Genomic DNA, 12,292 nt, shown 5'->3' with positions numbered 1-12,292 from the left:
TTTGTATTTTAGTCAGACGAATTTGTGTACATGCGATCGGATGATCCGACGGAACACATTTGTTGTCGAACAATTTGAGAGCATGCACAGCCAACATTTGTTGTCGGAAATTCCAACAACAATTGTCCAATGGAGCATACAGACGGTCAGATTATCTGACAAAACACGTCCGTCGGACGATTGTTGTCGGAATATCCGATCGTGTGTACGGGCCTTTTGACTCACCTGATTCTCTGTTCTGGTTTGTTAATACTACCTGCAGTGCAGTGTATTTTCTTCTGCATTAAAAAAACACATGGAAAGTAGGTTATATGGCAGGGATATGCAATTATCGGACCTCCAGCTGTTGGAAAACGACAAATCCCATCATGCCTCTGCCTCTGGGTGTCATGCTTGTGGCTGTCAGTGTCTTGCTATGCCTCATGGGACTTGTAGTTCTGCAACAGCTGGAGGTCCCCTAATTGCATATTCCTGTTATATGGGTTCCAATGGCATAGTTCACACCAGTGAAGTCAATTTCAGAGCTTTCCAGTCCCAGAAAAAAAAAGTACAACATGCTGCTTTTTTCCTGCACAGAACTGTAGTAAAACACAGTAAAAAGCATAAAATGCATTAAAAGCGTACTGGACCCCATTGAAGTGAAGGAAAAAGGAATAAAAAAAAGCATCTGGAATGCATCCGGAAATGCATCAAAAATGCACATGCAGAAACGAATCCGGAACGGATCTGGAAGACATTTTTGTGGTATGAAAGGGCACTTCCACCAGCAAACAGTCCTCCCCCATAGTCCAGCGGTGGACTGTTTCTGGCATCCTTAGGTCCAGAGCAGGTCTGTGGCGCCTTGTGGACTTGATCACGTCAGGAACAGTCCACTGCTCAAGACGGCTAGACTGCAGGGGGGCAGGGATCGGTCCTGTGTAGGGAAGATTGGAGGATCAGATAAGTATATCTCCCATCTCTTCTCCCCCTATTTAAAAGGTAGCAATTAACCCATGCATTGCGGGCATTTTTTTCCCCGAAGTTGTTCTTTAAATAAGAAGTTCAGGTGAGAAGCAAGAAGTTGAGAATTTAACAAGATACTGCGCACCAAAAGACCAGGCAAGGTGCTATTTGGAGCTTCAGGGGGCTCAGTAGGAAGAGCCATTGCCAGACACATCAGATGTCCTCCGTTTGGATTCAAATCCTGACAACCTGGCTCACATTATTATTCCATTTCATCATAGGGTTGAGGACAGAGCTCTGTGAGGCCACTTGAGTTCTTCCATACTAAACTGGTAACACCATGTCTTTATAGAGTTGGCTTTGTGCACAGGGGGACAGATATGCTGGAACAGAAAAAGGTCTTCCCCAAACTGTTACCACAAGGTTAAATGTACACAGTTGTCTAAAATGTCTTGGAATACTGTAGTATAAACTGTACCCTTCACCGGAAACACCTAAACTCAATCATTCGTAGGGGGTCCACTTACCTTTTGGCCATAGAGTGTTTATAGAAAGCAAGAGAGAGGGAGAAATTTCTGTGTCAGCCTTTGTGAAGCCTAAGGCCCCGTACACACGAGAGGATCTATCCGCTGGAATTTATCCGCGGACCGGTTTCAGCGGATAGATCCGCTGGTGTGTACGATCCAGTGGATATTTATCCACGGATATTTTTCCGGGCGATGGATTTCCAGCGGATCAAAATTTCTTAGCATGCTAAGAAATCTATCTGCTGTAATCCAGTCTGTACAGACTCAGCGGATCAATCCGTCCGATTCCCTCCCTCGCATGTGTCGTAATGATTCGACGCATGCGTGGAAGTCCTTATATTTCAGCGTCGCGCACGTCACCGCATCATCATCGCGGCGATAGCGCGACACGTCACCGCGGAGGGAATTCCGCGGGGATTTTGATCTGATGGTTAGTACAACCATCAGATCAAAATCCGCCAGAGGATTTATCCGCGGGAACGGTCCTCCGGAAACCGGTAACTGTACAGTTTGGGAGCTGTTATATAATGTATTATGAATATATCATGCATTATGAATATTTTCAGTAATTATTTTCTTTTACAAGGTTTTATTGTCATATAAACCAACAGTACAGGTTCACAACAGTGTTAAAGCATACAAAGTATAAAGTAGATCCAGACCCGAGAGCCCACATCAGCATACACGAAGCAAGGTCTTATGCTATACTCTATTGAAAAGAGTGATGAAAAAGTCAATAGAACAAAATGGTCTAAAGTCCGGGCAACGCCTGGCTGTCTGCAAACCTGTAAAATGAGTGTGCAATTCACAACAACAAAAAGATCTGAAAGTTAGCATCCTCTAGTAAAAGGTACAAAGAGATAACAGCCAAGGAGGAGACTGTAAAGGAGTGGAAAAAGAGAAAGGTGGAGCAGAGCGAGAGGAAGAATAGAAGGTGAAGTGGGAGAGAAAAGAGAAGGGGGTAAAAGGTCCACAGGGTGCGCGCAAGAGGAGTCCTATATTGACAGTAATGCAGTGTCAAACCTAGAAGAGTGATAGTATGTGACCCAAGGTTGCCAAACCCTGAGAAACTTGTCGTGCGTATCAGAAAGGACAGCCGTTAGTTTCTCATTAACCATTACATCATTCAGGCGGTTTTTGACTGCCTCAAAGCTAAGTGTGGGGGTCTTCCAAGCTCTTGCAATTGTCAGCCGAGCCACAGTAAAGAGATGCTGGGCCAGTTGCCTTTCAGGACGCAGTAATTCCACGATAGGCTTACCAAGGAGTGCTACATAAGGGTCCCTTTTAACTACTTAACCCCCGGACCATATTGCTGCCCAAAGACCAGAGTACTTTTTGCGATTCGGGACTGCGTCGCTTTAACATACAATTGCGCGGTCGTGCGACGTTGCTCCCAAACAAAATTGGCGTCCTTTTTTTCCCACAAATAGAGCTTTCTTTTGGTGGTATTTGATCACCTCTGCGTTTTTTATTTTTTGCGCTATAAACAAAAATAGAGCGACAATTTTGAAAAAAATGAATATTTTTTACTTTTTGCTAATATAAATATCCCCCAAAAATATATAAAAAAACATTTTTTTTCCTCAGTTTAGGCCGATACGTATTCTTCTACATATTTTTCATAAAAACAAATCGCAATAAGCGTTTATTGATTGGTTTGCGCAAAAGTTATAGCGTTTACAAAATAGGGGGTATTTTTTCATTTTTATTAATATATTTTTTTTACTAGTAATGGCGGCGATCAGCGATTTTTTTTCGGTATTGCGACATTATGGCGGACACTTCGGACACTTTTGACACATTTTTGGGACCATTGGCATTTTTATAGCGATCAGTGCTATAAAAATGCATTGGATTACTATAAAAATGCCACTGGCAGTGAAGGGGTTAACACTAGGGGGCGGGGAAGGGGTTAAGTATGTCCCTTGTGTGTTCTTACTGTGGTGGGGGGGTGGCCTCACTATGGGAAACACTGATCTTCTGTTCATACATTGTATGAACAGAAGATCAGCGTTTCCCCCGCTGACAGGACCGGGAGCTGTGTGTTTACACACACAGCTCCCGGTCCCCGCTCTGTAACGAGCGATCGCGTGTGCCCGGCGGCGATCGCGCCTGCCGGCCACACGCACGGGAGTCGGGGGGGCGCGTGCGCGCCCCTAGTGGCGGCTGAGAGAGAGGACGTTATACTACGTGCTCTAGCCCCGGGCCGAGCCGACCTGCCGACGTAGAACGGCGGTGCGCGGTCGGCTAGTGGTTAATGTTAATCTGAAATAGATTACGAAGAAGAGTGTATACTCTAATCCACAGTCTGCACACCCGCGGGCAGGACCACCAAATATGCGCCATGGAGCCCTCCTGGGAGCACCCCCTAAAACAGAGCGGGGAGTAATTTGATATAAAGCAGGCCAACCTCGCCGGTGTGTAGTACCACCTATATAATACTTTATAAGCATTTTCCAAAATCAACACATTGCGTGAGCACTTGGATAAGGTTAGTGTCATCACCCGCCAGTCCTCAGGGTCTAGCTGCTTCCCCAACTCCTTCTCCCATTGGAGGTGGTAAGGCCTCAGTGGGGGTCTCTTAGATAATATCACAGCCGACAGTAATTATTTTCTATAATGTAAGTTCTATTGTTATTCATTATAATGTTCCTTTCTGTCATTACTCGTCATTTGATCAAATATTTTCCCTTTCAGAGATGAAGCAAAGGAACCTTATGTTTAAGACCGAGAGGGAAGTGCGTCGGAGACCTAAATTCCTCGATTTCCAGAATGTGATTATGTTGAAAGGAAGGTAATCGGAAATATCACACCTTAGAGCTCTGTTTAAGGTCAAAACTAATCATTTTTGCTGATTTATTTTATTTAATTTTCTTCGTTGAAAGACTACTTTTCTGGCAAATTGCTCTGGACAGTTTAGTCTTTACCGTACTTGGATTAAGAAAAACAACCCAATATAATTCAGACACCTTTCATTTATTAATATGCTGTGCCGTTTACTACCTTTAGCAGCAAATTTAGGACTCCATATGCCAAAGGTAGCCAGACACTAAAAGGAACTGGGGAAAGAAGCTTTCTGGAAGCTGGAAATTGTTTTTCTTCTTTTTTTTATCCACCAGTCTGCGTAATGTTCACAATAATCATCAACAGTGCAAGATTTATTAATTTGGAGGAAATGTCCCAAACAAAACTCAGTTATTGTGCTAATCTGTATGAACTGGTTCCATAAAGACTATCTGCATATACTATACTAGCAAAAGTATGCCAGCTGGTACACAGCACAGACCGGGCTGGCGATACAGGAAGTGGAAGAGGAAAGACACTAGTGGGGGACATTTTTGGTGTTGAAAATACTGTGCATGTTTATTATATATACCGTATATATATATATATATATATATATATATACAGTATATATATATATATATATATATATATATATATATATATATATATATACAGTATATATATACAGTATATATATATATATATATATATATATATATATGCAGGGCTCAAAATTTCAAGTCCTGAGCCACTAGCCAGGCCTTAAGAGTTACTCGCCACCAGTTGACCCACCCAACCCCTCCCCTGCCACACCCCTAAGTCTGCCTCTAAACACGCCCTTGTAAATTATCTCAAGAAATTACACTGTTAAATGTTTTAAGCCGAATTAAAGCGGATGTGCCACTAAAAAAATATATTAAAAGCCAGCAGCTACAAATACTGCAGCTGCTGACTTTTAATATTAGGACACTTACCTGTCCTGGAGTCCAGCGCCGATCGCAGCAGATGACGAGCGATCGCTCGTCACCCTGCTGCTCCCCCCTCCATCCACGGTGAGGGAACCAGGAAGTGAAGCGCTCCGGCTTCACTGCCCGGTTCCCTACGGCGCATGCGCGAGTCGCGCTGCGCCCGCCGATTGGCTCCCGCTGTGTACTGGGAGCCGAGTGTTCCCAGCATACAACGGGGGACGGACGGGAAGCAGAGAAAAAACCCGTTTTTTGCCCGTATCGTAGGGCCGGAAGTGGGTGCAGATACCTGTCTGTAGACAGGTATCTGCACCCCCCTCCCCCCTGAAAGGTGTCAAATGTGACACCGGAGGGGGGGAGGGTGCCGATCAGCGGGACTCCACTTTAGAGTGGAGATCCGCTTTAAGTTCCAAAAACAAATATTTACAACAACTTTAACAATATTAACATAAAGCATATCAGTACCCATCTGTTCAGCCTCACTGTGCCCGTGAACGCAGACTCACTGTGCCCGTGAACGCAGCCTCACTGTGCCCCATCACTTGCAGAATTACTGTGCCCCATCACTTGCAGCATTACTGTGCCCCATCATCACTTCAGACTCACCATTGCCTCACACACAGCCCTGGCGCCACTTTGAGCCAAGGCTGCAGCGCTCTCCTTCTCCTCCTCTTGTATCACACACACAGCGGGCATCTTCTGCTGTGTATCACAGAGCTGGGTCTGTTTTCGGCGGTGCGGTGTGACAAGGTCCCGCCCCCTAGACCTGCTAATGTGATAGGCGGAACACTGATTAAATCTACTATCACACAAGCCGGTCTAGGGGGCGGGATCTTGTCACACCGCGCCGCCAAACACAGACCCAGCTCCGTGACACACAGCGGAAGATGCCCGCTGTGTGTGTGATACAAGAGAAGGAGAGCGCTGCAGCCTCAGCTCAAAGCGGCGCCAGGGCAGTCCAGCCCTGCCGCTCTCTGTGTCCTTCAGCTGACAGTTTCCTGGCTGATCGCTTCAGCCAGGAAACTGTCAGCCTGGTCCACCCCCACTCCGAACTCGCCCTGCACTAAATTCTACTCGCAAAATGCAAGCAAGCGAGTGGAATTTTTTAGGACTGATATATATATATATATATATATATATATATATATATACACATTATTTTTTTTTTTTTTTTTTTAACTGTCATTTTTAGATTTTCGTCTTTCTGTCAAGTGAATCCTGCATTTTCTGCACCTCTAATTCTGGATGTTGTATATACGTGCTAATTTGGTTTCTCACCTACACATGGTGAGGGACTGCCAGGTTTATGGCTGATAGAAAAATCAAACTTTTTGTTTTCTCATAATTCTAATGAGTTCTATTCTGGGTCATGGAGCAGCGAGGCTTTGTAAAGCTTTGAATAGCATAAAACCTCCTTTACTACACACATATCTTATCGTTTTGCCAGACCCCATTATTAGTCTGTTTTCCACAGGCCTTTACATGTGAGCTGACCGATTCTCAAGGCTCTCTTGCTCTGGCTATGGCCTTACTGTACAAATAACTCCTGCATTGAACTGTGTATGTGTATTGCCTTGCTAAACCAAACGTGCAGAACCAATCTGCTTAGACTGTTCCCGATGTCTGTCTTGTGCATGGCTTACTGCTGCCAATACCAATTGAGTCTAACCCCCATGTGATATATATATATATATATAATTAGAACAGCGATGAACATAAAAGCAAATTTTTATATTGCATCTAACCAATAATGTGTGACAGCTTGGTGGAGGAAGAATCGGCAAACAATGTGTTCAACAATCCTTCCTGGTTCATGTGAACCCAGAGGTGCTTCTCTGGGCTTTGAGCATGTTCTGGTTTGTGAATGTCAAATGCTAGCTACAGGCAGCCAGTAATGTAAACATATGGAGTACTGATTGTACTCAATTTGCTTGGTAGCAGCGCAGGCATTTGGGCTCTAATAGATCCCTGGTGTCTTCACAAAGTGGACCTGTCACCAGCACTATGCTGGTCAGACCCTTTATAAAAAAAAGGGGGGGGGCTATCTTTTGCACTACACCATCACATAGAGGCTTGTCAGCATCCCTGTGATTTAAGGCACCTGCCACCTTACCTCTATTCTCAAATGTTAGCATGCATACCCTCAGGGTGCACATTCCTACATAAGTGACTATTACCCTGCATGTAGGTGTGAGAAGAATAATTCTAGGGCCATTATGTACAGTTAAATGTAAAATAATATGCTTTAAAAGTGCAAATTGCCATCAGTAAAAAAAAAAAAAAAATGTTGCTTATAGATAATTTTGAGTATCATAATTTTAATACCATTTCACACATCATTTTAGGGCTTATTATTATTATATTGTGATTTGTGTGGCCTAAAATTAGTTTTACATTTTTTAATAAATAAATAAAAATATAGGTTTGAAAAAACAGATGCGGAAGTTATTGTTTGACACACAAATTTGCAACCATCTTTTTATTCTACAGGTTCTCTGCTGTCAGAAAATAAATAATGGCTATATTTAAAAGGAGACGCAACATTTTTTTAGGTACGGAAATAAAAAATACCATGGAATTTGAAGATGACCTGGATTTAGCAAAGCATTTAAACAAGTATTTCTGTTCAATCTTCTCAGAATGAAATGACACCTACAAAAACAAGTTGGGGGTTCATACTGGCTCTAGTATTGACAGTTCATTTTCAAGATGAACTTATGGGGAAATATGACATCAATGTACAAATACTGTACTGGTGACCCTAGCATAGGGAAAAAATGATTCAGTGAAAGGGAATTTAAAAAGACACGCGGCCATTCGCTTAAGCTGGAAGGGAAGCGGTTTAAACTTAAAGGGGTTTTCCACCCATTTTTTAAGTTTATTAAAAGTCAGCAGCTACAAAAAGTGTAGCTGCTGGCTTTTAATAAACTGACACTTACCTGCTCCAGCGTTCCAGCGACGCGCCGGCCGGGGGTCCGCTCCTCTCCCCCCCTCCCCGGCCGGCGTCTTCATTGTCACGGTGGGCACCCGGCCGTGACAGCTTTCGGCTTAACGGCCGGGCACCCACTGCGCATGCGCGAGCGGCACTGCGCATGCGCGCGCGGCCCGGCGCCACGCTGTTTGATTGGACAGGCGATCGCCTGGGACCTGTTATGTGTCCCAGGCGATCGCCTACAGAGAGGGGCTGGCAAAAGACGATATGACGTATCGCCTTTGCAGCCCCTCGGCGGAAGGAGGAAGTGGGACAGGAAGTCCCCTTCTCCTGAAGCCCCCACTCCCCCCCCCAAAAAAATTACATGCCAAATGTGGCATGTAAGGGGGAGAGGAGTGGGATAAGAGGAAGTTCCATTTTTGGGTGGAACTCCTCTTTAAACTGCTTAGAGGGTTCTTTACTGTCAGAGCAGTAAGGATATGGAATTCTCTTCCACAAGCAGTGGTATCAGCAGGGAGCATTGATAGTTTCTAAAACCTATTAGGCCCTGTAACGGTCAGGGGTTAACGCTGTTACGATATTCCATTCCACCAACCCACGACAGCTTCCGACTCCACAATCCAGCAGACAGGATCCATATGGATTTCCCCCAGAAAATGAGACACACAGCTCTGTTCTCTAGTTCCAAACGAATGACACTTTAATGGTAAACTTAGGCTCTTTTTATACAGTCAAAGGGACAATGACACACTCCACCCACAAAATCATACAATGGGTGCTAACGAGCCTCCAATACACATTTCTTGGGTAGACTTTCTGGCACCGGGTGTGACACAATCCACATGAGCTAATTACTAACCATTTACCCAGACGAGGTGACTCTGAGATAAGCTCTTTTCACCTCAATACAATACACATTCCTTTAGTAAACATAAGTCAGACATCTGACCTTTTAGATTGTGTTAATTCACATTCCACATCTATCATCAATATAAATTTCACACAATACAGTGTTAATTAGCATCACACAATGAACAGGTCTTTAGAAGCCAAACTAAGGTTAATTTACATGACAGTAGCAGACTTAATTACCCCCTTGACAGACTATATTCCACATTGAATGAGTCACTCTATTGACCGGTTGTAAGTTCTTCTAGACATTCTTGAACATATTGTGGATTATCATTACTGTCCCATCTTATGTAATCCGAGATATCAGTTCTCATTCATCCTATGCCCCTAGTGGACATAGGATGACCCTAGACACAAGAGTCATTGGTGAAGCTGAAACAGGAGTACCCCACACCCTTCAAGATCCTCTGGGTCCCACGGGCCATACCGTTACAGGCCCATTTCACACTGCCAGTCCTTTCAGGTCCGCCTGGGTCCACCTGTCAGTTATTTCGGTGGATCTGAACGGCCGCTCCATGCGTCTCTATGGAGTGTTGGATGTCAGCGGTGACATGTCCGCTGACATCCGATCCACCTAAATCAGATGGATGGCGATACGTCGCCATCCGTCCATGGCGGATCGGGTAAGATCTGATGAAAACTGACACGCTGTGCGTGTTTGTCTGCTCTCTCCATAGGAGACAGCGGCTCTTAACAAGCCCCTCCGCGCTCAGTGAGCAGAGAGGAACCTGTCATCCGCCGGCTAAGCGGAGATCAACAGAGAGTTCTCCCGCTAAGCTGGCGGACCAATACAAGTGGATCCGCCCCACGTGGAAGGGCCTTTAGACGGACACCTCAGTGACCACAACATACAGGAATACACAATGTACCATTAACATAAACACATACTCACAACACAGGTTGAACTGTGAGATCTCTAGAGACAGAGGTAGCAGAGGAACGGACTTGGTTAAAGCTTAATAAAGCAATAGACCCTGATGGTATTCACCCCGGAGTTCTTAGAGAACTTTGAGGTATAGTTGTTGGACCATTAACATATATTTTTAATCAGTCTCTTCTAACAGGAGAGGTTCCCCATGACTGACAGACAGCTAATATGGTACCTATCCACTGGAAGGGTAGCAAGCTGGCATTTACAGGGCAGTGAGTTTAACATCTGTTGTAATAAAATTGATGGATCCCCCCTAAAAAGAAGGAATATTGATATATTTTATGTGAGCTGGGGATAGATGTCAGGTGTAATGCTCCCTGGGGTGAACACCCTTTGTTTCACATATACCAGTCTAGTTCACCGTGGTGAATGTATTTGTGCTATTTACCAGTCATTTACATGCGCTGTACATTGCTCCAGAAAAATAAATAAATTAAACTTTAACAAACCAAAACCTATTCCTGTCTCGGCTCTTAATACGCATCATCAATACTTACTAACAGGCTGCCCAAGCCTAATGAATGAATGAATGACTTGTATAGCGCTACACAAATGCAAACTGAATCGCCTCTAGGCTGTTTGTCAGCCTCTGCATGCAGTTTTCACCAACCTTCAGCTCTAAAACCAGACATGGATCAAAATTTGTCAGGAACTGGCTGAATTTTGATCCATCTAAGGCAGGCTGGCTGCACTGAAGATGATCTATCAGCTGATTTTCTTTTTTGTAATCACTGCTGGCAGCTATAGTCACCAATAGTGATTATTGTGTTCTGCAGCTGGGGAAAGGTCTGCACTGGTAGAACACAATGGCGCTTTGGGAGAGATTCTTTGTTTTGCAATTTAAATATTTTTATTAGTATAGAAAAAAAAAAGATGTACATCTCAGTGTTCTCAGTACACTTCAGAGTAGAAGAACAAAGACAAAGAAATAAAAGCAATTTAAGCAAATCATCACATTACATTTTAGCAACATCATGGGGTGTGAATGTCAGAGTGCGGTCGAGAAAGTTCACTGAACTATCATGAGCAAACGACTATAAATGGTAAACAATACTCTCCTGTCCTCTTGAGAGACTCGTCATACTCAACCTCGTGTAGGATGAACTGCAAGGAAGTGAGAGGATTAACTAAGCTCATAAACCAGGAGTCCAATCCGACACCCCTTAAAGGGAACAATCTGTGTCGGCAAAATAACTGAAAGAGAAGAAACAATGGACTCCTGTGACCCAAAATAGCCCGTGACCTCACCACTAGTACCATTTAGAGTGTGAAAAAAGCCTACAGGTTTTTTAGGAGTGTGCGAGGAGAGGGAACTCCTTTCTCCCATCACTCCCCCCCTCCCTCCCCCTAAAGGAGCCCCATGAGTATGTTAACTGTTAGAAGTCTAGCAAAAAAAAGAAAAATAAATAACCGTCCAACATGACGGAAAAAAAGGTGCACTCGAGGAAACATAGCAGAGAGAGCAAAAAATAGGGAAGAAAGTAAATAATAGAGTTGATTGCCAGCTGGAAGGTTAAGCACCCGTAAGGGGCTTCATAGCACCAGGTGAAAGGGGTACACCCAGGGCCGTTTGAAGGAATTTGGGGGCCCCAAGCAAAATGGACATAGAGGCCCCCCAACCCCCCCTGCACGCGCACACAAAGCCTACAGGAACCGGTGGGCGGCCTCCTACTGGCGGCTCTGGACTGTGAGGGAGGGAGGAGGAGGGGAGAGGGAGCCAGGCAGGACACACTTGTGTATTTAGGTTTTGTGAAACTTGCGCACCCCTTCCTTTTTAAGACTCGTCCTGTCATTTTCATGAGATGAGGACAGAGGGACAGGGTGGGAGGGGGACAAGGTGGGATGAGCACAGGGGGACAGGGTGGGATGAGCACAGGGGGACAGGGTGGGGTGAGCATAGGGGGACAGGGTGGGGTGAGCACAGGGTGGGATGGGGACAGGGTGGGATGAGCACAGGGTGGGATGGGGACAGGGTGGGATGAGCACAGGGTGGGATGAGCACAGGGTGGGATGGGGACAGGGTGGGATGAGCACAGGGTGGGATGGGGACAGGGTGGGATGGGGACAGGGGGACAGGGTGGGGTGAGCACAGAGTGGGATGGGGACAGGGTGGAATGAGCACAGGGTGGGATGGGGACAGGGTGGGATGGGGACAGGGTGCGATGGGGACAGGGTGGGATGAGCACAGGGTGGGATGGGGACAGGGTGGGATGAGCACAGGGTGGGATGGGGACAGGGTGGGATGGGGACAGGGCGGGATGAGCACAGGGTGGGATGGGGACAGGGTGGGATGGGG

General features: G+C 45.2%; 1 protein-coding gene across 1 annotated transcript in view; it reads left to right on the top strand.

Annotated features, from left to right (window-relative positions):
• The window catches only part of LOC120932740 (protein mono-ADP-ribosyltransferase PARP12-like), an 85,614-nt gene that overhangs the window by 47,100 nt on the left and 26,222 nt on the right, over positions 1–12,292 (top strand). The window contains exon 9 of the mRNA XM_040345391.1: positions 4,167–4,263. Within this exon, the coding sequence (XP_040201325.1) occupies positions 4,167–4,263 (97 nt within the window). The remainder of the gene's footprint in view (positions 1–4,166; positions 4,264–12,292) is intronic.

This window comes from Rana temporaria, chromosome 3 (genome assembly GCF_905171775.1).
Source record: "Rana temporaria chromosome 3, aRanTem1.1, whole genome shotgun sequence".
NCBI lineage: Eukaryota > Metazoa > Chordata > Amphibia > Anura > Ranidae > Rana > Rana temporaria.
Note: the sequence above shows the minus strand (reverse complement) of the source record. Positions and strands in the feature narration are given on the sequence as shown.